The 27,981-nt window shown below is 40.8% G+C and overlaps 2 protein-coding genes and 1 non-coding gene across 22 annotated transcripts in view; 2 read left to right on the forward strand and 1 right to left on the reverse strand.

Moving 5' to 3' along the window:
- LOC100415051 (HAUS augmin-like complex subunit 6) overlaps positions 1-16,818 on the forward strand; it is a 51,734-nt gene extending 34,916 nt beyond the window's left edge. For 11 of the 19 annotated variants that reach the window (XM_078370047.1, XM_078370055.1, XM_078370043.1 and 8 more), the window contains 5 exons: positions 5,440-5,506; positions 5,832-6,017; positions 8,875-9,010; positions 10,532-11,572; positions 11,694-11,992. In XM_078370047.1, coding sequence (XP_078226173.1) covers positions 5,440-5,506; positions 5,832-6,017; positions 8,875-9,010; positions 10,532-11,572; positions 11,694-11,977 — 1,714 coding nt within the window. In that variant the 3' untranslated portion in view covers positions 11,978-11,992. Of the gene's footprint in view, positions 1-5,439; positions 5,507-5,831; positions 6,018-8,874; positions 9,011-10,531; positions 11,573-11,693; positions 11,993-13,267 lie in introns of those variants that run through there. The other 8 variants (XM_078370075.1, XM_078370066.1, XM_078370081.1 and 5 more) reach the window with 2 other exon arrangements.
- On the reverse strand, positions 127-27,878 carry LOC100385876 (ras-related GTP-binding protein A-like). Of its 2 annotated transcripts, none has more exons than XR_013534546.1 (3): positions 27,726-27,878; positions 26,927-27,005; positions 127-758 (listed from the first exon to the last, which is right to left on the reverse strand). XR_013534546.1 is itself a non-coding variant. In XM_002742966.6 (3 exons), exon 3 carries the CDS (start codon positions 20,340-20,342, stop codon positions 19,506-19,508), a length of 837 nt encoding a protein of 278 aa, XP_002743012.2. In that variant the 5' UTR covers positions 20,343-20,353; positions 26,927-27,005; positions 27,726-27,878; the 3' UTR covers positions 19,082-19,505. The 2 variants fall into 2 exon arrangements, 1 of the variants encoding a protein (XP_002743012.2); XM_002742966.6 differs by lacking the exon at positions 127-758 and adding an exon at positions 19,082-20,353.
- Positions 5,222-5,356, forward strand: LOC118148393 (small Cajal body-specific RNA 8). The gene has a single exon (XR_004735206.1).
- Positions 27,879-27,981: the final 103 nt, after the last annotated feature.

Here is a 27,981-nt window from a genome sequence, read left to right on the forward strand (position 1 = left end):
GGGGGCCTTTGAGGTAATCTTGTCCAGATAATTTTCAGGCTGTATCCTTTAATGCCATTTTGTGCTGTGGATGAATCTAGCATAACCTGTGTCTGGTCCAGCTCTTTCCCACTTTAGCCTGGGCAACTTGCTCTTTTATATATATTATGTTTTGGGGTGTTTGGTAAACTATTTGATAAGAAGAATTCCATGCTTAAAAAGAATTTGGAGAATTTCTGATTTACTATAACCCCCAGATTTAACATATGAAAAAACTGAACTTTGTTCTAACTTCTTTCAGTAATTTCCTGTTTTCTTTATTGCCTGTTTTTTCTCCTCTATGATCCCATTTTGGACAGATTACAGATTATACAAACCAAAAAAAAAAATCTGTGAACTCTATGTATGTAATCTGATTGGGGAGCATATTCTTTATTGAAATTAAATATTATTACGTAGCAATCCAACACAAACTTTTTTTTTTTAATTATTTTTCAACCTAAATAGGTGTCTTTCATTCCTACTTTCTTAAGTAGATGAGAGACAGATGAAAATAAAATACTTAGGAAAATTATAAAAGAAGATCCTAAATTTTAAATAAATTGAAGCACTCATCATTCTATATACTCTTAGTAAGTTAATAAGCCATACACTATAACCAGAGTCAAAACTGTTTTTGTGAAATTGAGTTATTGGTAGTTCTGCAGTAATCTTCCAGTTCACAGCAGTCAGGACTAGTTGTGGAAGAACCGTGTTTTTCGTCTTATCTGGATGAGTTCCTAAAGAAAAATAATGAAATCTTCTGTGAGGACCTGGTATTGAATAGGCAGTAAAGTTACTGGCCTATGTATTTTACACTCGTATTACAATTGCTTTTATGGGAGGCTGGGTGAGGGTATGGTTTGCTTCCCAAACTCAATTATGTTTTTGGTTTGTTTTCCCTTGAGAGAGCAAATTAAGTATTTTTAAGGTATTTTGCTGGACTAAATATTGATGGGGATACTAGATTAATACATATAGCAGATTTTATTTTTGAACTCCATTAAACCTTAAGATTCTTATTTTTGGAGGGAGGGCTGGGTACGTGCATGTAATCCCAGCACTTTGGGAGGCCAAGGTGGGTGGCTCACCTGAGGTCAGGAGTTCGAGACCAGCCTGACCAACATGGTGAAACTCCGTCTCTACTACAAATATAAAAAATTAGCTGGTGTGGTGGTGCATGCCTGTAATCCCAGCTACTTGGGAGGCTGAGACAGGAGAATTGCTTGAACCTGGGAGGTGGAGGTTGCAGTGAGGTGAGGTTGCACCATTGCACTCCTGCCGGGATAATAAGAGCGAAACTCCATCTGAGAAAAAAAAAAAAGATGATTTGTTTTGAAGAATTTTGTGCCAAGATACACTATCAGAATTCTATAGGAGGCCAGGCGTGGTAGCTCACGCCTATAATCCCAGCACTTTGGGAGGCTGAGGTGGGCGGATCACGAGGTCAGGAGATCAAGACCATCCTGGCCAACATGGTGAAACCCCGTCTCTGCTAAAAATACAAAGATTAGCCAGGTGTGGCGGCACGTGCCTGTGGTCCCAGCTACTCGGGAGGCTGAGGCGGAAGAATCGCTTGAACACAGGAGGCGGAGGTTGCAGTGAGCCAAGATTGCGCCATTGCACTCCAGCCTGGCAACAGAGCAAGACTCCATCTCAAAACAAACAAACAAACAAAGAAACAAACAAAAGAATTCTATAGGAGACAGAAATGCCACTCCTAAGAATGTAGTTCAAAAGGAAACTCATAATATAGGAGAAAGAAGCTATATTAAATATACTTAGGTTTCTACATCTGTCTTCCTCAAAGCCCCTGGATCTTTTATTATAAGCTCCTGATTATTTTAATGATGGATTTGAGATACTGACAGCAGGTAGGGGAAAGCCTGGTGGTGAGGGATCAGTGCTTAATGGGATGTGAAAGATTATTATTGCTAGATAGTGGAATAGAACAGAAGGCCTATGAAAAGCTAAGTTGCTGGGATGTGGAAGTAGTCTGCTCAAAATTCTTCTCTGTTAAAGGTATATGTAGTTAAATGTTCCATCAGTAATATGTAACACAGATGGACTGTACTTATGAAAGAAAATAATACCTTTTTTGCATGTAGTTCAGCAGTTACACTATTTTATATCAGTAACCATGTAGTTAACTGGGAAGTTCATATGTGGATATGATCAATATAACTCTTCAGTTAAAAAACATGGAAAGAATGTAGTTTTTAGGCAGTGTTACTGGCCCTATCACATGCAGTTGTCATTCACGGTTACCGAAAGATATATAGTTTTTTCCATAAATCTCATTGCTGGCCTTTTTTTTTTTTTTTTTTGAGAGGGGTCTTGCTCTGCCACCCAGGCAGGAGTACAGTGGTGCAGTCACAACTCATTGCAGCTTTGACCTCCTGGGTTCAAGTGATCCTCCCGCCTTAGCTACCCAAGTAGCTAGGAGTATAGGCATGCGCCTCCACACCCAGCTAATTAAAAAAAAAATTTTTTTTTTGTAGAGATGAGGTCTCTCTGTGTTGCCCAGGCTGGTCTCAAACTTCTGAGCTCAAGTGATCCTCCCATGTCAGCTTCCCAAAATGCTAGGATTTCAGATATGAGCCACTGTGCCTAGCTTTCATTTCTGGTTCCAATCAGAGTGAGCTCATGGAAGCTTCATTATACTTAAAACCAGAATTCAGCAATTGGTGATGCCTTTGGTGTATACTCTGAGCATTATCTTTGCAGTGGCTTTGTGTGTGTGTCTGTGGGTGTTCCATAATATTTCTAATGGTAACAACGCTGTTGTTCTAGACATCTAACTTCTATGTTCTCTCCTGTACCATGTTTCAAAGATAAGAAGGGCAGTATGATCTTGCATACACATCAGCTAAACATCGTTTGTGTTAGGAATTGAATTCTAGTCTCACATTTTTTCCTTTTGATAGTTCCTATTTTTATTATTCTCCTGATTATTGATATAACAACAATAGCAAATAAAAATGACAAATAATCGGTTAAAATTTCTGAGGAATCACTTGTAACCTTTTTTCCCCCAAGTTCTTACCTAGGCCTTGTATATCATCATATAATATATTTAGCATGGTGGCTCACACCTGTAATCCCAGCACTTTGGGATGCTGAAGCAGGCAGATCACCTGAGGTGAGGAGTTCAAGACCAGCCTGGCCAACATGGCGAAACCCTGTTTCTACTAAAACTACAAAAATTAGCCGAGTGTGCTGGTGGGTGCCTGTAGTCCTAGCTACTCACGAGGCTGAGGCAGGAGAATTGCTTGAACCCATTGAACCCAGGAGGCAGAGGTTGCAGTGAGCTGGGATCCCACCACTGCACTCCAGCCTGGACAACAGAGTGAGAATCTGTCTCAAAAGAAAAACAGTAGCTCTAATCAAAGCATGGATACAATCTAAATATAAATTTAAAAATGCAGAATTCTAAGGTACAAAATTTTAAAACATTAACATGGTATAAACAGTTGTGATTTTTTTTTTTTTTGGCTGTGTGTATGTCTAGATAACATTCGCCAATTTTCATTGATAATGGCTTTGTAACACTGCATTTATTTTTAGACTTGATTTCCTCTCATTTTAATATTTTTACTACTACAAATGTATGTCCCTTTTTTTTTTTTTTTAACTTTGTGCTGTTCCGTTAGGATAAATTTCCGCAATGTGATCACTATCCTTTCTTCTGTTTTGTTACAGTGCTAGGATTTCATGGGCCTCAATCTTGGCATGGCAAAAGGATAAAGTGTAAAGACTGAGCCAGGGCTGCTTTAAAGTTGTCTTAGATGGTGATGTTAACAGGCTTAATAGCATATTACCAGTTCAGAAATGAGAGAGGGGAGGGTATAGAATGTTTTCATTGTTCTCTGCTATAAGGTTCCACAAGAATCATTCAAATGGAAACACTTGTCACCTGTAAGAACCCCATTCTCAAGTAGCATTTACTCATCCATTCCATCAGTCCATCAAACAGTTAACATGTATGTATTGCACTACCAGCCACTGTGTTAGTCCCTGGGAATAGGCTTAGGGAAATACATAGGCTTTGTTTTTACCTTCTTGCAGTGGTGGCATCTTAGCGGCATTGGTCCATAGATTGCTGGCTCTGTTTCAGGGGGCTTTTTGATAATTTTCATGTAAAATTTCCCGCAAAATCTAGTAGATGATCACCCTTTGCCTTTGATATCTGGATCATATCTTGTCAATGCTAAGTTGAAGCTTGAGCAATTGTAGTGATTTTGAATTAGGTTTGGATAGGCAAAGATTCTAAGAGTGTATGTTTGAAAAAGTCTGAAAATTATATTTACTATGATATAAAATATTTGTAATGCTATTATTAATTTTGTACTTCTAGTTATAAGAAGACAGGAAAGCACCAACATGCTGTTGAAAGTGGTCTTGGTGGTAATCCTGTCCGTTGTATTAACTAGAGTAGAAAAGCTAGGTTTTTGCATTTTAAAGGTCTTTAAAGATCAAAGTAAAAAAGTTACCATTTCTTTGAAGATTTTAAAATTTAATAACATTTTACAATTAGCATGAAAAGATGCATAAAGTTTTAATATTTATCCAACAGGGCAAGGGAATATAAAAGATTAAGAAATACAATGTGGCAAACAAAAACTCTAACCTTATGATGTTACTGTGATGTGTAACATATTTGCTATAGAGCAAAATTTAGCATATGATTTTGGACATGAAGCTTCAAAAGAATCTTAAAAGTAAGTCTCTGGCTGGGCCGGGCATGGTGACTGACACCTGTAATCCCAGCACTTTGGGAGGCCCAGGTGGGCATACCACCTGAGGTCTGAAGTTCGAGACCAGCTTGGCTAACGTGGAGAAACCCTGTCTCTACTAAAAATAGAAAATTAGCCAGGCTTGGTGGTGCATGTCTGTAATCCTAGCTACTCAGGAGGCTGAGGCAGGAGAATAGCTTGAACCCAGGAGGCGGAGCTTGTAGCGCGGTGAGATTGCGTCATTGCACTCCAGCTGGGCAACAAGAGCAAAACTCCATTTCAGAAAAATGGAGTTTGCTGCAACGAAACTGTGATTTGGACCCTGTGACATTGTAATAATGCAATTCTAGTTAATTGAATCTGTATTTAACCTGTGTTCAAGTTTTGGAGTGTTAACATTAAGTCATTTAACCCTTTCAAATAAAAATACTGTTGACTTAGTATGTGGTAAGTAAAGTCTTTGTAATTGGGAGGCTGATACACAAATTAGGCTGAAATACTGCTCTACTTGTCACCATGCCTCCCTAGAATAAACTAACTGCCTTTTGATGACCGGGACGAATTGAGTGAAATCGTAACGGACAGATACGGGGCAGACAGTTTTTTTTAAGAATAGTCAGACTCATAAAGGGAATGGAATAACTTCCTCCTTATAACTTGGATTTGTTGTCTTTTTTCCTTTTAGCCCTGCCTCTTTCTTGTTGCAGTCAGTTTTGCCATCAGATAGGAACAATGTTACACTACTTGAAAAGGTATATTTTAAAATAATTCTCAATTAATTGTGACCATACTAAATTATAAAATATTATTTATTTTGTTGATACCACAGTTAAATTTAATTTCTGTTTTCACATTTTCTAGTATTTGTACAGTTTGTGCTGTACCGTATCTACTTATACATTTCTTCTTGCTAAGTGGGAATATTGGAATTAGTTAATTCTGCCAGTGACATAGAATTTCACAATAATATTAACAACCTTTTATAGGTTCATGATAACCAGTGAACTGCTAATGAAGAAAGCTTGAAGATCAGCCGTGATCATTAAGGGTTTAACATTACATATCTGTCTTCTTCAGGACACAAAGATGAGAACTCCCAAAGAAAAAAACGAAGCAATTTCTAAGAAGACACCAGAATTTGAAGTGGAAAATTCTCCATTATCAGCTATTGCAAAGAATACAGAGAGTAGTGCATTTGGAGGTTCTCTGCCAACTAAAATAAGTGATTCATTTAAAAAAGAGCAAGATCATCTGGTAGAAGAGGTGAGAAAAGACTATAATGAATATACTTAAATATCAGTTATTGGATGGGCACACTGCCTCATGCCTGTAATCCCAACACTTGGGGATTACAGTTAATTATTGATTACCTGGAGTAATATGGGATAAAGAAGGCTATAGATCATAAAAATTATGGTTAAAGCAAAATTAATGTGGTACAAATTGTAGTAGGGAGGCAGAGGCTGGGGGAGGCTGTGGCAAGAGGAAAACTTGAGCCCAGAAGTTCGAGACCACCATGGGCAACATGGCAAAACTCATCTCTACAAAAAAAAAAAAAAAGTTGAGCAATATGGCGCCTCTGAAGTCCCAGCTATTTACTGGTGAGGCTGAGGTGGAGGATCACTTAAGCCCAGGAGGTTGAGGCTGCAGTTAGCTGTGTTGGCACCACTGCACTCCAGCCTGAGTGACTAACGGAGACCCTGTTTCAAAAAACAAAAACAAGTATTTTCTCAATGGTGTTGATCCTAAGTGAAATACAGTTAATTATTGATTACCTGCAGTAATATGGGGTAAAAGAGGCTATAGATGATAAAAATTATGCTTAAGGCAAAATTGATCTTCCCCAAACATAGGAATAGGTGTAATATAAACTTATTTAGTTAGTATTACATCTGTGGTTTACAACCCACTTTCCATTCTTTAAATATTACCTGGAGGTATACAAATGATACATTTGAGATATTTTGGAGATTAACCATTGCATAGTTAGATAAATGTACCCAGTGTTTATTAAAATACTTTATCACTGTTGTTTGTTGCTTAACTGAGTTTCCTCTTTTTTTGAATATTAGAACACACTGCAGTATCATATCTCTGCGTGCAGGTTTTGTTCCTTTTGTTGTCTAAAATATTTCTGACTTGATTAGATACATTGTTGTTCATGAGCTTGATTTTCCTAACTAGCCCCATCCCTTAACACTATTCTGCTTTTCACTGGTAAGTGACCACATAATACCACCATTGCTCAGTATTACACAACTCAGTTTACCCAAATTAAATCCTGAAGTTATTCACTAATATTTTTAGTACATGTTTCCCACAACATGCTTTGCATTGCTTGAATTTGATTAAGCAGCCAGAAAATCAGTGTCAACTTTTTATTCCTGAGAGACTGAAAGAAAAATTTGGTTTAGTGGATATTAATTCAGGTATTGGAGTCCCCTCCTTTATTGCATTCCTGATCAAACTAAGTGAACATTGTCCAAATAAGAGAACTGGATGTCAGTCATTTTTTCTTTGAAGACAGGGTCTTGTTCTGTCACCCAGGCTGGAGTGCAGTTGTGCAATTATAGCTCACTGTAAACTTGAACTCATGGGCTCAAGGGCTCCTTCCTCCTCAGCCTGTCAGACAGTTACGACTACAGGTGTGCACCACTTTGCCTGGCTGTTTTTTGTTTTTTGTAGAGTTGGAGACTCACTTTTTTGCCCAGACTGGTCTTGAACCCTGAGCCTGAAGTGATCCTCTAGCCTCGTCCTCCCAAAGTGCTGGGATTATAGGCATGAGCCACCATGCCTGACTGGATGTCAGTCGTTTTTCTTCTTTGTAATATGAGGTCTAGTTTCATGGTCCCTAAGTACTTTTAAATCTCTAAAATGTACTAAGTCCTTTTAAATCTCTAAACAATATTCTGTTGTTTCTTTTCATTGACTCTACACTAAAGAAAAGTCAGTCTTTTTTACTTCCCTAATTTTGAAAGGAAAAACACATTTTCTGGTTAAAATTTATATTAGCAATGGGATCAGATAGACGAGGAAAGTCTTAAAATCTCATGAAGCTCTGAAAGTAAAATGAAATTAATTTTCTTTAAGAGTGTTTATGACAGGTGATATTCAGTATTTGAATTCCCAGAAGCGCTCTGTTTTTGTGAGGGAGAAGCCCTTTATTTTCTTGGGCCAATTATGGCTTCAAGAAGTTTACTTTTTAGAGATGTCAGGGGGCAGAGTTTTTAATTTGCATTTTTTTTTTTTTTTTCAGTTTTATTGATGGTTAACAGAGAGCACTATTATGATATTACATACTTTTCTATGTTTTAGAATGTATCTCTGCTTTTTTCATTAATTTAGATCTGTTAATGAAGTTTCTGGCAAGGAGGTATGTTGTCAGAATGATTTGTTTCTTAATAGAGGTGTTACTGTGCAAATTAATTATAATTGAGAGAAGAGTGCTTCCTTTAAAACTAGTCATTTTAGTGAATACAGAGCTGTCAAGCTAAAAGTTGTGGCAGATAGCAGCCTAGGTCACTGTGCAATTGGAACTGCCCCTAAATCTTCCCAGTGTAATGATTGTTATCTGGCCAGGCGCGGTGGCTCAGGCCTGTAATCCCAGCACTTTGGGAGGCCGAGGCGGGTGGATCACGAGGTCAACAGATCGAGATCATCCTGGTCAACATGGTGAAACCCCGTCTCTACTAAAAATACAAAAAAAATTAGCTGGGCATGGTGGCACGTGCCTGTAATCCCAGCTTACTCAGGAGGCTGAGGAAGGAGAATTGCCTGAACCCAGGAGACGGAGGTTGCGGTGAGCCGAGATCACGCCATTGCACTCCAGCCTGGGTAACGAGCGAAACTTCGTCTGAAAAAAAAAAAAAAAGATTTTTATCTATTCTTTCCTTTATATGGGCTCTCCATTTAAGATGAGGAAACATTTTAGAGTATCATTTCACTTTACAGGATTGTACCTAGATGGTCTATGCAGAGTTGTCTGGGAACTTCTTTGTCGCTTATTTTTGTGCTGTCTGCAAAGGGAGGGGCTGCTGACCATGACGTGCTTATCAGGGGTTTGTTGCATTCTACCAATGGGCTTGGTAATCTTTGCTCTACTTTTTCTTTTCTGTTTTAGGTTGCCAGAGCAGTTTTATCTGATGCACCACAGTTCTCTGAAGGAAAAGAAGTAAAATTAGAGGAACTAATTGACTCTCTGGGTTCTAACCCCTTCTTAACAAGGAATCAGATTCCCCGCACTCCAGAAAACTTGAGTAAGTTAATAATGCTTTCTGTAACTCTTTTTTCTTTCCTTTACATTACCACTGTTAGAACTATGGCCTGATAGATCTTTTTAGCTTAGTTGGCAATGACTTTTTTTTTTTTTTTTTTGAGACAGAGTTTTGCTCTGTCACCAGGCGCCGGGCTGGAGTACAGTGGTGCGATCTCGGCTCATTGCAACCTCCGCCTCCAGGGTTCGAGCAATTCTCCTGCCTCAGCCTCCCAAGTAGCTGGGATTACAGGTGCGTGCCACCACGCCCAGCTAATTTTTGTATTTTTAGTAGAGACAGGGTTTCACCATGTTGGCCAGGATGGTCTCGATCTCTTGACCTCATGATCTGCCCGCCTCGGCCTCCCAAAGTGCTGGGATTCCAGGCATGAGCCACCGGGCCTGACGGCAATGACTTTTTATTTATGCTGCTGTAAGGCACTTTTATCAACATACTAAGGTATGGGCATTCTCACATAACAGTCTTTTAGCAGTATTTTGTGCCTTTAGTGTACTCATTATACAGAGATACAACATTTTGATAATACGCAATTTTGTTTTTGTTGTTTTACTTGGCTTTTATCTAGAAAGATCTTATTTGAGCATTAAAAAAATCTCGGCCGGGTGTGGTGGCTCACGCCTGTAATCCAGTCACTTTGGAGGCCAAGGCGGGCGGATCACCTGAGGTCGGGAGTTCAAGACCAGCCTGACCAACGTGGTGAAACCCCGTCTTAAAAAAAGAAAAAAAAATCTCTTGCCTCCAGGTCTGACCTGTTACCCACATATTTATAGAGTACAAAGGCTATGTTCTTCCAGTTATCAACAAGAAGCATCAGCCATAAACCCTCCTAAATGAGTCAAACTGCCCAATACCTTTTTCCCCATAACCTGTAATTTGTGTAGGCAAAGCTCTGATATTGGTGTCCTCAGGAGGCACATCATCTTGGTTGTGTAATTAAATAATTTCTGTTTTGCTGTTGATTTAATTCGGTTTGAACTGAGCCACAGCCTAGGTCAGAAACTACAGCCTCTGAACCAAATCGGGCCCCACTTTGTGTGTTTTTGTAAATAAAATTGTATTGAACATAAGTGTATTCATTTGCTGACATTGTTTACAGCTACTTTCATGCTGTCATGGCAGAGTTAAGTAGTTAGACAGAATGGATGGCCTGCAAAGCCTAAAATATTACTGTCTGTCCCTTATAGAAAATGTTTGCCAAACCGTGGCCTAGATGGACAAGAAAATTTCTTTTTAATACATGCGATTCATACGTGCTATGTAAAAGTTGATGCACATTTCAGGAACATCTGTCTTTATATGTGTTTATTTGTGTGTGATCAGTTGGAGATGGGGTTCTTTGATGGTGGGATTTGTTATATCGTGGAGCCTTGTCATTTAACCAGTATATTTATAGAACACATACTGAGTCAGGAGCTTTATCTTCAGCGTTAGAAATAAAATGATTCATTGCATGCTCTGTGTTTGGGAATGTTAGTAAATTGTGTTTTCTCCCCTTTTAATTAGTAAATGAAATTAGGAGTTCATGGAGAAAAGCTATTGAAATGGAAGAAAACAGAACTACAGAACCAATTCAAATGGATACTGAGCATAGAGAAGTATTGCCAGAATCACCGTCTGTGTTGCATGATCAAAGAGAATTTAGCATGGCCGATTTTCTCTTTGACACCACTGTATCAGATTTTGGCCAGTCTCATTCGACTGAAGAGAAAGATGTTTCAGATTGCAAGTGTGTGCCTCAGAAACGTGTCGTGACCAGTCACATAGATGAACCACTAACACAAAATCAGTCAGGTTTGTTAAATAAGAAAGTAATTTGCAAGCAAGATTTGGAATGTATAGCCTTAACCAAGCTTTCAGAAACTAGCCAAATGGAGACACTCTCCCCTGCTGTCAGCCACAGGATAGATGTGATGCGTGGCAGTGAAGAGGAGTATACTAAAACGCTGGACCACTTGCAAGCTTCTTGTAACAAGCCTTCCACAAATAAAACTGCCTTGTGGAACTCTTTTCAGATATCAAGTGGAATTAGTTCTGAGAGTTTTAAAGATACTGATTTTGGCATATTACATGAAACTCTTCCGGAAGAAGGTGGTCACCTAAGTTTTAATAGTTCCAGTAGTTCAGAGGCCAATTTTAAACTGGAGCCAAATAGTCCTATGCGTGGTGGCATTCTTCTAGAACATGTTGTGGAAAGGAGACAGACTACTCCAGAATCAGACTTCAATATTCAGGCTCTTTGCAGTAGACAGAAGGCTCTAAAGAAATCGCTTTCCAAGAAAAGGGAAGAATCTTACCTCCGGAATCCCCTAACACCTGAAAGACACAAACCAGTATTGAGTCCTACTACCCAAAATGTACAAACAGAGGATATGCTTAACTTTTTGGACCCCCATGATTTGCGTACTGACCATACAAAGCCATCATTACGCATGTCCATTGGTGAAAGAAAACAGTCTCTTTCACCACTAATTAAGTTTTCTCCAGTGGAACAAAGATTGAGGACCACAATATCATGTAGTCGTGGAGAACTACCTAATTTAAAAGGTAAGGTTTAACTAGACCTATGCATATGCACTTGTTGAAGTTTTCTCTCAACTTTTGATAAAACAAATACATAATGAATGCTGCATTACCTTTATTGTTTTTTTTCTTTTCTTTTCTATAGAGTCGGGGTTTCACCATGTTGGCCAGGCAGATCTCAAACTCCTGACCTCAAGTGATCTACCCGCCTCGGCCTCCCAAAGTGCTGGGATTACAGGTGTGAGCCACTGCACCTGGCCGACCTTTATTGTTACTGTGCTCCTCCTTCCTTCATCTAGGATGAAGGGAACAATCTCTTACTGTAAAGGTCCTTTCAGAATCTCTGTTGATGTATATATAGTAGTTACAATTGATTTTGGATTAGGGTGGGGAAAAAAGCCCCCCAACCTGAAGCTACTGGTTTTATAATACAAATGACTGAAAAGGTAAATGTCATCAAAATCTTGTCCAGCGGAAGGTGGTTTTTAGAAAGTTGAGAAACACAATTTTAAATATCATCGTTGTAATGGTGTAATATCTCTTACTTTTTTTGGAGTAAATTTGGTGAGAGTGGGGAGTAGAGATAAAAGAAGCCAGGTTAGTACATTAGTTTCCTAGCCTGTCATAACCCAGTATCATAAAGTGGGTGGCTTAGAACAGCAGAAGTTTATTGTCTCTGGAGACGTAAGTCCTACAGGCTAGATGTCCAAAATCAAGGCGTTGAAAGGGCATGTTTCCTCTGAAGCCATTAGAAGAGGATCCTTCTTTTCCTCTTCTAGCCTCTGGTAGCGCCACGCATTCCTTGGCTTGTGGCAGTGTAATTTCTAACCCTTGCCTCCATTGTCACATGGTATTCTTCCCTTGTGTGTCTATGTGTCTTAGAAGGACACAGTCATATTAGCGAATGGGTCACCCTACTCCAGTATGACCACTTCTTAATTATATCTGTAATGACTGTATTTCCAAATAAGGTCACATTCTGACGTACTGGAGTTAGAACTTCAACATATCTTTTTGGGGGACACAATTCAGTCCTCAACAGTTAGTATTAATAAATATTGAAGCTAGGTGATGGATACATTGAGTTAATCTTACTTTTCTTCACTTTTTGTATGTTTGAACATTTTCCTCATAAAAGGTTAAAAAAATTGCTCTTGTAGCTCATTAGGACTGATAAGGTTCTGGTGATACAGATTTATTACATATCACTCTGATTTGCCCATAATAGTTATACACTATTACATTGAAAAGTATTTGGCTGGGCACAGTGGCTGATGCCTGCAATACCAGCACTTTGGGAGGCCAAAGATGGGAGGATTGCTTGAACCCAGGAGTTCAAGATCAGCCTTGGCAACACAGGGAGACTGTATCACTACAAAAAATCAAAAGAATCAGCTATGTTGGTGCATGAGTGTGGTCCCAGGTACTCAGTAGGCTGAGGTGGGAAGATTTCTTGGGCCTGGGAGTTTGAGGCTGCAGTGAGCTGTGATCATGCCACAGCACTCAATCCTGGGTCACAGACCAAGTCCCTATCTCAGGAAAAAAAAAAAGTATTCTAGGAGGAATGTATTGATCTTTGGAGAAAGAGGGTACTTTGTTGAGAATAATAGTAATTTTATCATAATTGAGTGTTTGCTACTGCTTGGAATCTGGCCTGTTTATTTTCTTTGTAATATTTGCTTATACTTTACATTTTTTCTTTTTTAAATCACTTTGCAGAAGAAGACATTTTGAATAAGTGCCTTGATGCAAAAGAACCTCCATCTGATTTGACAAGTTGAAGACATACCTATTTAATATGACTATGATGCACTTAAATGGAAGCTATGCCACGGGATAGAAACTGATTTATAACTTAAAGACATGTTGGAAGCGTAGCACTGTTTTTCAAGGTTTAAAAAAAATTCCAAATGCCTTTTAGCCTTCTTTAATATTTTTAGGTGAGGAAAGTATGTTTGGATTTTTTCTTTTTGTAGGTGTATGAGATTGAAATGTGAAGTATTTGGAAAGCAAATGTCAAGCAATGGGAAGTCATTTTGATTTCTTGAGTAATCTCGTAAGCATTATGCATAAATGATAACGTACTACTGTAATTCTTATAACTTAAGTCAGTTAATATAAGGATGAGTAGTTTTTGTTGTATGTTCACTGAGTAGTTAGTAGCCATTGAATATACTAATCTTTTACTGTTTCTTTGTGGAACATTCTGGCTAACCAGAAAAAAGTGAGAAAAGTAGTGCCTTGGGATGTGTAGTCAAGATGACAAATTTTAAGACTGGAAAAGCTTTAAACAGGCTTCATGATTATTGAAGTGGAATGATCCCAAGTAGTGATGTTTAGTAGAATAAAGTGCACGTGATTATTAAGTGAAGAGTGGGGCGGAATGATTTTAAAAAAGGAAAAAGATGGAAGAAGATGAGTAGACACTTGCAAGGAACACTGTCAAACTATAAATCCATCCAGTGGGTTGTATAACATTTATGTTTAGTCTAATTTAGACTTCAGTAATTTAATCCTAGTTTAATATTTTAACAAAAAATATAAATTAAAATTTTCATTAGTCCGTTTTATTGTTGTTGGGTTTTTTTGAGGTACCCCCTGTTGGGGGAGAGGAACAAGGAACAATCATCAAAATTCCTCAGTCCCTACAGAATAGCCTCACAAGAACTTGAGAAAACGGAACTTGGAGTTAAATACCTTGTCACGCTGGTACAGTCTCCTACCTCATTCCTTCAGATGCCCTGCCCGGAGAAAGACTTGTGTCTAGCATCTAAGTGAACACATACTGTCGCCCTCTGTAAACCAGGAGGAATGGATCAGGCACTGGAAGGGTGATCTTACCTACAGTGCCCTTCGTAGACCCCATCTCACAACCATCAAAATCTTGTCCACTAGCCCCCAAGGAACTGGCAAGGAGAGAAGGTGGAGGGGAAATTTATGGAAGTATGTGGCTTAACAGTCATCTTTCTTCACTTATCTTGGGCTACCTGTCTCTAAGTCGTTTGTCCCGTCCCAGTGTGAAGACTCATCTTTTTGTGAGAAAAGACAGAAGAAAGCACTTGTAACTGCCTTCTTTGTAATGGAAAAGGAGGAAGAAAAAGCTTCATGAGCCAAGTTGCTGTCTTTTATTAATACAACAAATCAGGGACTCTGCAGGTCTATGGGGAAACTATTCTTTAGTTTGCTTTAAGAAAACTGAGGATCTGAAAATCTTAGCATGTAAGGCTGTCTTATCAGCATCTGCAGAAGTGCGATGGCCATTGCTAGACACTTAATGTGCATGATTTCACTTAATTATATTTTAAATATGCTTCCGTGGTAATTCTTAAGCTCAACAAAGAGTGAGAACTGCTGCTAGGAAATAGAGATTCACATTTAACCCTGTGGTACTTTTAAGAAGCAGGTACATAGTTGCATATATGCTTCGGTAGAGATTGTTAGCCATCAGTAGGGAAGCTCAATTTCGCCAGTCAAGTCTGAGAAGCCCCTAATTACTGAGAATCAAAAGAGCAGAATGTCTGTAGACATTTTAGATTTGTTTTAAAAAAAAATGTTAAGTGTGTTATACCTGTGATAGGCTGAAAGTTTTTGACATTCTTTCCTGTTCTTCATGTGCCAGTACCATAAACAAAAATTATCTCACATGTATCACTTTCTTCTCCTAAACCACTGTGATTGCAGCTTTTTGCCTTCAGCCTTTTCCCTGTGCAGTATCTCCTGCATAGTTGCCTTGTGATCTTAAGGAACTGTTTTGATTGGGTCACTTCCTTGCTTTAAATTCCGTTAATGGTTCATTGTTAATTCTAGAATCGAGTTCAAATTTAAAGACATGTAAGATCCCTATAATGGATTTTGTCTATTCCCCCTTCCACTGTAATCTCCCATTTTTTTACTGAACTGCTTCAGTGAGCATGGGTCTTTAGAAATTTTGATTTACAATTCTCCTGGGGCAGGAATACCTTGCCTTCCTCTCTGAGCTTACCACAAGTACAACTCTGTTTTAGGTCTCAGAACAAATCTGACTTCCACCTTACCTTGAAGTCTTAATCTATGCTTTTTATATCCCTGTGCCTCCTCCTCCTCTGAAATCTTCTATGATTTGTCTTTTTATTCATTTAATATTCCACTACTTTTATTATTTTTTTTATGGTTGCATGCGGTCTCTCTAGTTATAGCAGTGCATACATAAATACATATACACCTATGTAAATGTGTCGGGTGTATGCATTCACACGCATACATATACCTCAAGGGCCATGTGTCATCTTTAGCAGTATTTAAGTATTGGAATTGTTTTGTTTGCCTCCTATATCATGGAATAAATGGTAAAGAGGGCTAAGTTATTGCTGTAAGTGTATTTCTCATTACATTAACATTAGACATTATATAGAATGTATTTTGTTTTATTCACTATTTGTAAGATACAAAGGTGTATAAACTGACTTCTACGTCAGCTTGAAAACCTGAGATAATGCTAAAATGTTTTAGTTATTTTAAATGTTTAAAGAGGGAAGTGTATAATATTGCTAAACATGAAAAATGTTATCAAGTAGAATAAAAAATAGTTGAAGTTAACATTTGGGGGAAATTTAACTGAAAACAAAATACAAGTATTTTGAAATTTTTTCTTTACTGTAAGTCTCTTGACTTTGAAGTCAAATTTATCTAAAGGAAAAACGGGAATTCTGGATACCTGTATGAAAGCTATTATTATTATTATTTTTTTTTTTTTGAGGCGGGGTTTTTTGCTCTTGTTTCCCAGGCTGGAGTGCAATGGCGCGATCTTGGCTCACCGCAACCTCCGCCTCCTGGGTTCAGGCAATTCTCCTGCCTCAGCCTCCTGAGTAGCTGGGATTACAGGCACGCGCCACCATGCCCAGCTAATTTTTTGTATCTTTAGTAGAGACGGGGTTTCACCATGTTGACCTGGATGGTCTCGATCTCTTGACCTCGTGATCCACCCGCCTCGGCCTCCCAAAGTGCTGGGATTACAGGCTTGAGCCACCGCGCCCGGCCTTGAAAGCTATTATTTTGCTACTCTTGAGTGTACTAAAATTAGAATACTTTGACGTTTTCCTCAATGTACAAGTATTGAAGTAAATGTTTCTTTTGTATTATGTTGCAGATACATAGTTACTCTAGAAGTGGCTTTTTCCTTATGCACTGTGAATAGCAAGTCTGCATCCTATGTTTAAAATATTTGAGAATCCTCTATAGGACTCTTAGTACATGTTTTAAATACTGTTGTTTTCAATAAATCTTTTATATTATCTGGCTCTGGAATTTCCTATATAATATCAAAAAGAACTATGTCCCTGCAAACTGTAGGATGATGACATATAAAGGTATATTAATAACCTCATCTACAAAATACACTTGAGAGGTTCAGCGATTCAGGTAAACATATTTTGTTATTGCCATTTTAATTACTAGATTTACTGTACATAGTATTTTAAAATGATTTTTAAAAGTATATCTATAGCATCAGTTTTCTCATCTGGAGTCTCTATACTAATTTACTGCCAATGACCCTAATTAAGTAATATTTATGAATTAACACCTGAATAGCTTCTTACTCTTCGTGAGTGGTGTCATCCACGTCTGCTGCTAGAAAGGGTTTAATACATATTAAATAATTTTATAAAGCCTTAGAAATTCTAAAGCCCTATCACTTACATTTATTGCCTATAACAAAGATAGCACCTAGGGTGTAAAATGAGAGGCTTAGAGTTGATCACAGGTCTCTTGGCTCTAAAGTACTTAGATTTCTTTTCCGTCTATAAGGCAGCTATTGCTGGAACTAGAATGGGACACTTCAGATATGTTTTCCGATTTTACTACACCACATTGCCAATCCAAATTAGGAACCTCAGAATCCTTCCTCAAAAGTAGGTTATCTAAGAATCTGGTTCAGTATTATCCAATTTCCAGATGAATACAAATGGGAAAGTGATCTTGCCCCAAATAAGTGAAACTCTTCCATTAGGGAGGTTGCTTAGCTTCCTGGGCTTCGGCTTACTCAGTGTCTAAATTTGGAATTATATGAAGGAATAATGTATATCTAAAAAGCTGGGACCCATCACCAGTGCTGGTCTGTGCATGCAAGTTATAAGAACAACAACAACAAAACGGCCAGGTGAGGTGGCTCACACCTGTAATTCCAGCACTTTGGTAGGCCGGCGCAGGCAGATCACTTGAGGTCAGTAGTTTGAGACCAGCCTGGCCAGCATGGTGAAACCCGTGTCTACTAAAAATACAAAAATTAGCTGGGCATGTAGTCCCAGCTACTTGGGAGGCTGAGGCAAGAGAATGGCTTGAACCTGGGAGGCAAAGGTTGTCGTTAGCCTAGATCATGCCGTTGCACTCCAGCCTGGGCAACAGAGGGAGACTCCATCTCAAAATAAATAAAAAGCTAGGACTCTTATGGTTAACTTTTCAGTGGAAGTAATGGGGTGTAATGATTAGGAGTCAGTAGTCAGATTGCCTGGGTTTAGCTGTATGACCTTAATAAGGTCATAGCAGTTTGCTTATCTGTTAAAATAGAAAGTAACCTACCACATAGGTTGTGAGGATTCAGTAAGATAAATGCACACGTGCTTAAGAACACCTGACATTGCCGGGCACAGTGGCTCACACCTGTAATGCCAGCACTTTGGGAGGCTGAGGTGGGCAGATCACCTGAGGTCGGGGGTTGGAAACTAGCCTGACCAACATGGAGAAATCCCATCTCTACTGAAAATACAAAATTAGCTGAGTGTGTTGGCAAAACACCTGACATTTAGTAAGGGATTAAATAGTCAAATAAGTTTCACATCAGTAATTTGGGGAAGAATGGCTCAGTAGGTGGTAATGGTAGTTAACACATAGAGTGAGTACGCCCTAGGCACCATTCCTAAATACTTTTCATGTTGAATTTAATCCTTTTAACAATCCTATCAAGTGTTTTTTGTTGTTTTTGAGATAGGCTCTTGCATTGTCAACCAAACTGGAGGGCAGTGACACAATTATGCCTCAATGCAGCCTCTCCCTCCTGGACTCAAGCAATCCTCCTTCCTCAGCTTCCCAAGTAGCTAGGACTGTAGGCAAGCACCACTATGCCCAGCTAATTAAAAAAAAAAAAAATTTTTTTTTTTTTTGTGGAGACAGGGTCTCACTATCTTGGCCAGGCTGGTCTTGAACTCCTGGTCTCAGGTGATCATCCCAACTCAGCTTCCCAAAGGGCCGGAATTACAGGCATGAGCCACCATGCGTGGCTATGAAGCAGTATTCTGAGCCACATTTTACAATAAGGATACAAGTGTAGTGAAATTAAGTATTCCGCCCATGTTCAGAGAGCTAGTAAGTGAATACTGACTCAGGTAGTCTAGCTTGAGTACACAGCATAAGTACTTCTACAGCTGTTACCAAACATCGCTAAAGTGCTGGGGGCTAAACTCACAAAATCAAATATGCCACTTAATCAGTACTTGTGGGCAGTCAGAATCTTTAGATTTACATATTAAGCACTTTAAAGTTATTTCAAATAAGACCATGTTTTAAATTGCTAACACGTTTATTCATGAATGAAGCCAAGAAGAATTTATAAATGCATTTTAATACCTTGCTGATAAAATAGTAACATTCCATCTTTGCAATCTGATAAGGAATACAGGAAGATACTGGCAAAGGCTTTGATGTGCATATCTATTATAACCAGGTAATCAGAACACGCACGAACCACCTACTTTAGTGTTACACCATACCATCTTCTCAGAAGAGCCAGCTTCAAGCTCTACTGGGTAGCTGAGTAAGTAGCGTCCAAGGTTTAAAGACTGGAGAGCAGGGGAGAAAGATGAAAGGAGAAAGCAGCACACACTTCAAAGCCCACTTTTAAGCACACAACATTATGAATATTAAAAATAAAGGATGCAAACAAAAAAGGCAACTCAGCATTTTCAGAAAGAGCATTTGGGACTATTCAACGCATGAGGAGACTGTGCTTGGGGCCATCCACTCTCTCCAGCTTCTCAAAGTGTTTCCTGGCATTGCGAATGTTGATCAGGGTGGCCGCAGAAGGGATCGACGGATCTGACATGACCACCATCACGTACGTGTTTGAGGTGAAGATGTCGATGAAAGCCGCGAAGTTGGAATTCCTAACTTCCATGCTCTGAAAGGAAGCGGCCAATTTACTGCAGCTCAGCTTGAACTGCTTGATGATGTTGCTGATCTTCTCAAACCGGTGGACGTCGCGCTGCTCTTTGCACTGGTAGTGGGAAATAACCAAGAACGTAGCTCTTTCGAACAGCAGAACTTCATCGGCCTCGATGATTTGGGCAAAATTCCTGAGGTTCATCTCCAGCTGCTGAACTTTGGGAATCAGCTGGTAGACGATGCTGGACCAGGCTTTGTAGAGCGTCTCATCCCAGATGGACGTTCGAAAACAAGCACACTCCAGAGGGCGAGACAGATGCCTCAGCTCTTCCTCTCGCTCTTTAAAAATCAGGTTACGCTGATCCTCCTTAACCAGATCCATTTTGTGCACCAGGCAGAAGATTTTGGCGTCAGGAGAGTTCTGGAGAATGGCCTCCAGACATGACTGGTAATAATGCATATCCTTCTCCAGTTCACGGCTCTCCACGTCAAACACGTAAATCAAAACCTCTACGTTACGGAAGATGTTGTCTCGCTGGCTGGTGAAGTAATTTTCCATGAAGGTGTCCTGACCGCCACAGTCCCACAGGTTCAGCACCAGGTTCCCCAGGAATCGGACGTGGGAGTGCTCCACGTCAATGGTGGCCCCCCCAGGCGCCATTGCACTCCAGCCTGGGTAAACAAGAGCGAAACTCCGTCTCAGAAAAAAAAAAAAAAAAAAAAAAAAAAAAAAAAAAAAAGCCGGGCGCGGTGTCTCACGCCTGTAATCCCAGCACTTTGGGAGGCCGAGGCGGGTGGATAACGACGTCCAGAGATGGAGACCATCCTGGTCAACATGGTGAAACCCCGTCTCTACTAAAAATACAAAAAATTAGCTGGGCATAGTGGCGCGTGCCTGTAATCCCAGCTGCTCAGGAGGCTGAGACAGGAGAATTGCCTGAACCCAGGAGGCGGAGATTGCGGTGAGCCGAGATCGCACCATTGCACTCCAGCCTGGGTAAACTCCGCCTCTAAAAAAAACAAAAAACAAAAAACAAAAAACCGGGCGCGGTAGCTCACGCCTGTAATCCCAGGACTTTGGGAGGCTGAGGCGGGCGGGTCACGAGAGCAAGAGATCGAGACCATTCTGGCCAACATGGTGAAACCCCATGTCTATTAAAAATACAAAAGTTAGCCGGGCGTGGTGGCACGAAGCTGTGGTCTCAGCTACTCGGGAGGATGAGGCAGAAGAATTGCTTGAACCCAGGAGGCGGAGGTTGCAGTGTGCTGAAATTGTGCCACTGCACTCCAGCCTGGCAACAGAGCAAGACTCCATCTCAAAAAAAAAAAAAAAAAAAGAAAAGAAAAATAAAAAACTAAAGACCAGCGAAACAATTTCTCTCGGACCCCACAGACCGTAAGTTAGGATTTTCGTCTTAAGTCTATGACTCCAGAACCAGTTCTATACTACCTAGCTATATTGCCTTGATTTTGATTTTCTGATTGGGACTCACAGTCCATAATTACAGTGGCTTTGCTTATAAAATCTTTTTTCTTTCTTTTCTTTTCTTTTTTTTTTTTTAAGACAGAGTGTTGCTCTGTCGCCCAGGCTAGAGTGCAGTGGTTCAAACCTGGCTCACTGAAAACTCCACTTCCCAGGTTCAAGTGATTCTCCTGCCTCAGTCTCCCAAGTAGCTGGGATTATAGGCGTCTGCCATCATGCCTGGCTAAATTTCGTAGTTTTAGTTGCGACGGGGTTTCACCATGTTGTTCAGGCTGGTTTCGAACTCCTGACCTCAGGTGATCCACCTTCCTCAGCCTCCCAAGGTGCTGGGATTACAGGTGTGAACCACTGCACCTGGCCTGTTTATAGAATCTTTAAAAACAAGCCGGGCACGGTGGCTCACGCCTGTAATCCCAGCACTTTCCGAGGCTGAGGTGGGTGGATCAGGAGGTCAAGAGATCAAGACCATCCTGGTCAACATGGTGAAACCCTGTCTCTACTAAAAATACAAAAAAGTAGCTGGGCATGGTGGTGCATGCCTGTAATCCCAGCTACTCCCAAGGCTGAGGTAAGAGAATCACTTGAACCAGGGAGGCGGAGGTTGCAGTGAGCTGAGATGTCACCATTGCACTCCAGCCTGGGCGACAAAAGCAAAACGCCATTTTTTGTTTTTTTTTTTTTGTATTTCTGAGATGGAGTCTCCCCTGTCACCCAGGCTGAAGTGCAATGGTGCAATCTGCTCACTGCAACCTCTATCTTCGAGTTCAAGCAATTCTCCCGCCTCAGCCTGCCAAGTAGCTGGGACTACAGGCCCGAGCCACCAGGCCCGGCTGATTTATTGTATCTTCAGTAGAGACTGGGGTTTCACCATGCTGGCCAGGCTGGTCTTGAATTCCTGACCTCGTGATCCGCCCGCCTTGGCCTCTCAAAGTGCTGGGATTGCAGGCGGGACCCACTGCGCCTGGGCTTTTTCCGCCGTCTTTTTTTTTTTTTTTTTTTTTTTGAGACGGAGTTTCGCTCTTGTTGCCCAAGCTGGCGTGCAATGGCGCAATCTCGGCTCACTGCAACCTCCGCCTCCTGGGTTCAGGCAAGTCTCCTGCCTCAGGCTCCTGAGTAGCTGGGATTACAGGGACGCGCCATCATGCCCAGCTAATGTTTTGGACTTTTAGTAGAGACAAGGTTTCACCACGTTGCCCAGGCTGGAGTGCAGTGGCTATTCACAGGCGCAATCCCACTACTGATGAGCATGGGAATTTTGACCTGCTCCGTTTCCAACCTGGGTTGGTTCACCCCTCCTGAGGCAACCTGGTGTTCCCCTGCTCCTGGGAGGTCACCATATTGATGCCAAACTTGGTGCGGACACCTGATCGGCATAGTGCACTACAGCCCAGAACTCCTGGGCTCAAGCGATCCTCCCACCTCAGCCTCCCGAGTTAGCTGGGACTACAGGCACACACCACCGCGCCGAGCGGAGAAGCTTCATTATGTTTGAAGTTCTCCTCCTTAGGGTTTTATTTTATTTTTATTTATTATTATTATTTTTTGAGACGGAATTTCACTCTTATTATCCAGGCTGGAGTGCAATGGCGGGATCTTGGCTCACCGCAACCTCCGCCTCCTGGGTTCAGGCAATTCTCCTCCCTCAGCCTCCTGAGTAGCTGGGACCACAGGCGCCACCATGCCCAGCTAATTTTTTTTTTTTTTTAGTAGAGACAGGGTTTCACCATGTTGACCAGGATGGTCTCGATCTCTTGAGCTCGTGATCCACCCGCCTCGGCCTCCCAAAGTGCTAGGATTACAGGTGTGAGCCACTGCGCCCGGCACTTTTTTTTTTTTTTGAGACAAGATTTTGGTCTGTCACTCAGGCTACAGTGGAACAATCATAGCTCCTGGGCTCAAGGGATCCTCCTTACTCTGTTCCACCGAAACACTGGGATTACAGGCGTGAACCACCATACCCGGCTGGGTTTTTGAATTTTTATTTATTTATTTTTATTATTATTTTTTAAAGATGGGGTTTCTCCACAATGGCCAGGCTGGTCTTGAACTCCTGACCTCAGGTGATCCACCCACCTCAGCCTCCCAAAGTGCTAGGATTACAGGCATGAGCCACCACACCCAACCTTTGAATTGTTTTTTTAACTTTTAATTTTAACATGTCTGTATTTTTTGAGATGGAGTCTTGCTCTGTCACCCAGGCTGGAGTGTAGTGGTGGGATCTCAGCTCACTGCAACCTCCTCTTCCCAGATTCAAGGGATTCTCCTGCATCAACCTCCCAAGTAGCTAGGACTACAGGCGCGTGCCACCACACTCAGCTAATTTTTTTGTATTTTTAGTAGAGACAGTATTTCGCTATGTTAGCCAGGATGGTCTCGATCTGTTGACCTCATGATCTGCCCGCCTCAGCCTCCCAAAGTGCTAGGATTACAGGCGTGAGCCACGGCACCTGGCCTTTTTTTAAAAAAATTTGATTGTTTTAAAAAAATTGAGACTGAGTCCTGCTCTGTCGCCAGCCTGGAGTGCAGTGGCACAATCTCAGCTCACTGCAACCTCTGCTTCCTGGGTTCAAGCGATTCTTCTGCCTCAGCCTCCCGAGTAGCTGGGACCACAGGCTCATGCCACCGTGCCCAGCTAATTTTTGTATTTTTAGAAGAGATGGGTTTCAACATCTTGGCCAGGCTGGTCTCAAACTCCTGAGACTCCATTATTGTTTCTGATAACAATAATTCTGGGCCGTGAAAGTGGCTCATGCCTGTAATCCCAGCACTTCGGGAGGCCAAGGCGGGTGGATCACAAGATTAAGAGATTGAGACGTTCCTGGCCAACATGGTGAAACCCTATCTCTACTAAAAGTACCAAAATTAGCCGGGCATGGTGGAGCATGCCTATAGTCCCAGCTATTCAGGAGGCTGAGGCTGGAAAATCGCTTGAACCCAGGAGGTAGAGGTTGCAGTGAGCCAAGATCGTACCACTGCACTCCAGCCTGGGGACCGAGCAAGACTCCATCTCAAAAAAACAAAATAAAGTAAAACAATAATTCTTTGGAGAGACATTTTTCTAATTTTATTTTATTTTAGTATTTAACGTTTATTTATTTACTTATTTTTGAGACAAAGTCTGTTTGTCTCCCAGGTTGGAGAGCAGTGGCACAATCCCGGCTCACTGCAACCTCCACCTGGCTCAAGGGGTTTTCCTGCCACAGCCTCCTGAGTAGCTGGGATCACAGATGTGCACCCCTACAATCCGCCAATTGTCTTTGTATTTTTAGGTGAGCCAGGGTTTCACCATGTTGGCCAGGCTGATCTTGAACTGCTGACCTCAAGTGATCCGCTCGTCTTGGCTTCCAAAGTACTGAGATTACAGGCGTAAACCACTGCACCCAGTCCTGAACTTTTATTTTAAATTCCGGGGTACACGTGCAGGATGTGCTGGTTTGTTACATAGGTAAATGAGTGTCACAGGGCCCTGTTGTACAGATTGCTTAATCACCTAGGTATTAAGCAGAGTATACATTCATAAATTTTGTTGATTCTACCCCTCCTCCCACTCTCGCTCCTTTTCTCATTTTATGGATTAGAGAACCAAAGACCAGCCGGGCGTGGCGGCTCATGCCTGTAATCCCAGCACTTTGGGAGGCTGAGGCAGGCGGGTCACGAGGTCAAGGGATCGAGACCATCCTGGTCAACATGGTGAAACCCCGTCTCTACTAAAAATACAAAAAATTATGTGGGCATAGTGGCGCGTGCCTGTACTCCCAGCTGCTCAGGATGCTGAGGCAGGAGAATTGCCTGAACCCAGGAGGCGGAGGTTGCGGTGAGCCGAGATCCCGCCGCCATTGCACTCCCGCCTGGGTAAACAAGAGTGAAACTCGGTCTCTGAAAAAAAGCGGGGCGCGGTGGTTCACGCCTGTAATCCCAGCATGTTGGGAGGCTGAGGCGGGTGGATCACGAGGTTAAGAGATCTAGACTATCCTGGTCAACATGGTGAAACCCCGTTTCTACTAAAAATACAAAGAATTAGCTGGGCATACTGACAAGTGCCTGTAATCCCAGCTGCTCAGGAGGCTGAGGCAGGAGAATTGCCTAAACCCAGGAGGCGGAGGTTGCGGTCGCGCCATTGCACTTCAGCTTGGGTAAACAAGAGCGAAACTCCATCTCAAAAAAACAAAAAACAAACAAACAAAAAAAACCCGGGCGCGGTGGCTCACGCAGAAAATTGTAACAGAAAGATAGAGTATGTGTAAATATGAATTTTATATGTACTGATTTGTAGAATGACAATTATAAGTGGTATGAAATGAAATAAGCAATTTGTTTATAAGTATGGAGTATGAATCCATTTCAGTAAAAATTAAAATCATGCTTGTATGTGCATGGGGATATATTAATATGTGCTCATATATATGTATGCTATACATATGTGTGTGTATACCTGTGTGTGTGTGTGTGTGTATATATATATATATATATACACATACATATATATATATATATATGTATGCTGATATATGTATGCGGAAGCAATATGTTTGGGATGAAACACACCCTTTCAATAACATGAACTACCTCAGGGAGTACTATAGATGACAGAGACAATGGGGGAAGAGGAGCAACGTTATTTTAAAAAAATCTTTGTATCAGATTACTGGTTAAAAGAGGCATATAAAATTATGTTTTAAATTTTAAATAAATAAGATACATTAGCAACCTTTGTATGGATGGAAAAATTTAAATACACATGAAAATATTAATTGCATATACCTTTTGAAGTTCTACTGATAGGTATTTATCCTACATATTTACATATACAGACACGACATTCATCGCAATATTGTTTTTAAGTTGAGATGTTAGAAACATCCTAGCTATTTAATTATAGGGGAATGGCTAAATAAGTTTGGCTCATTCAAGGGATACCATGGAAGAGCAAGGCTTTGCATCATATTTAGATACGAAACTGCTAGAAGCACCTTTATTTTGAATAGCCTCTAAGAAAAAGTTTAATGGAAAAAGTCTAAATGAAATATTCTGATTAATAACAGAATCTGTACTATAAGATGGTCTATTTCTGATCAGAAAGGTGGAAAGTTCATCTACAGCTTAAGTGGATAAATTCAATTTTTTATCGCATTCATATCTGGTAGATTAAACAAACAGGTATGAATGATTTCCTTAAGAAACACGCTTTATAAGTTTTATGGCCATTACGTTCTTTAAAGTTAAGGGTTACATTCCAGGGAGATTAAATAAAAACTGCAAAGTTAACAGTTGACTTGCCCGAGGAGATACTTGTTTTTCCTCAGTAAACACTGAAGAGAAAAATAATGTAATATAACAGAGCATGCCTCTGATAAATATGTAAAAGCAACAGGGCGCACACAGACCTTTGCCCTACCTGGCTGGTGCCCTTTGTTCATTGCACTTCTGAGGTCGCCAGAATGTAAATGTTCATTTCCCTATCTTAAATGAGTAGAATAACAACCAGAATAGTACTTTGAATTCTAAAAGCTCTTGGATCAATAAGATTCTGTCTTTCCAAGGTTTGCATCAAATATCATTGTGACCTATACTATCTTTTTAAATATTAAGCAAGGCTTAAACAAATTTTAGGTTTAAAATACAAGAGTCATTCAAAAGATATATTGTTAGGTAGAATAAAATGCAGAACAGTATGTTGTTTCATTTGGAGAAGAGGAAAAGATAATAATTTTTATTTTTATTACTTCATGTAAGAACTTCTCTATAACCACTGATTTTCTTACTTGCTTTCGGAGCAATGTAGAATTTTAGTCATCACTTCACCGTTAATTTCTTGTCATTAATTCATTGCCATTTTCCCAGCTGAAACAGAAAACTTCCTTTTAATTTTTTAACTCATTTTGAAACAATTTTAACTTACAAAAGTTACAAAAATAGTAGAGATGTCCATATAACCTTTATTGTGTTTTCCCAAATGTTAATGTCTCACTATCACTCCAATGATCAAAAGCAGGAAATGAACATCAATACGCTACCATTCACGAAACCAGAGACCTTATTCAAATTTTGCCAGTTCTTCCACTGAAGACCTATTCTGGGCTAAGATCTAATCCAGGATCCCACATTGCATTCAGTTGTCAATAGGAGTGAACTTAGCATGTTTAAGAAGCTGGAATATTAGGGCGGATGGAGTATAGTGAGCAAGGAGCACAGAGACACAACACAAAGTTGGACAGAACCAGATTGTGTAGGTCAGAATAAAAAGTACAGATTTATCCTGAGAGCAGTGAGGAGCCATTGCAGGATCTCAAATAGGAGCCCCACTGCTGCTGGCAGTACCGCTTGGGACAGGCCCCATCCCAGCCCCCAGCAATGGGCAGCACGCCCCAGGAAAGGGCCCCCAACCCTCTCCCCTACGCGGGCTGTGGCGCCTCAAATGAACACCCCCCCCCCCACCAGCCCCCGCAACACCAGCAGTGACACCCTAGATAGTGCCCACTGCCCATGGCAGGTCACTCCCAAGTCGTCCCCCATGCCTAAGGCTGTGCGGGCCAAGATGGTGAACCTATCCCGCCATCTTACCCTTTTAGCTGCGCTGTAGTCCCCGTCAGTGCCAACAACCGCAACAGCGAGGGGAGCCGAGCCGATAAGGCAGACTCTAGCCTCCAGCATGGGCGGTGGCCGGCTACTCCCACTTCTCCTCGAAGCCAGCTCAGAGCAGGTGGGCCCACGTCTGAAATGGCAAGACTCCCGCTTGCCATCCTTTATAGACGGGGTTCCTAGACTACATGTTCGGATTGGATGAGAGCAAACTTCAAGGTCTACTCTAATTGGGCTT

This window comes from Callithrix jacchus, chromosome 1, assembly GCF_049354715.1.
Source record: "Callithrix jacchus isolate 240 chromosome 1, calJac240_pri, whole genome shotgun sequence".
Classification (NCBI taxonomy): Eukaryota; Metazoa; Chordata; class Mammalia; order Primates; family Cebidae; genus Callithrix; species Callithrix jacchus.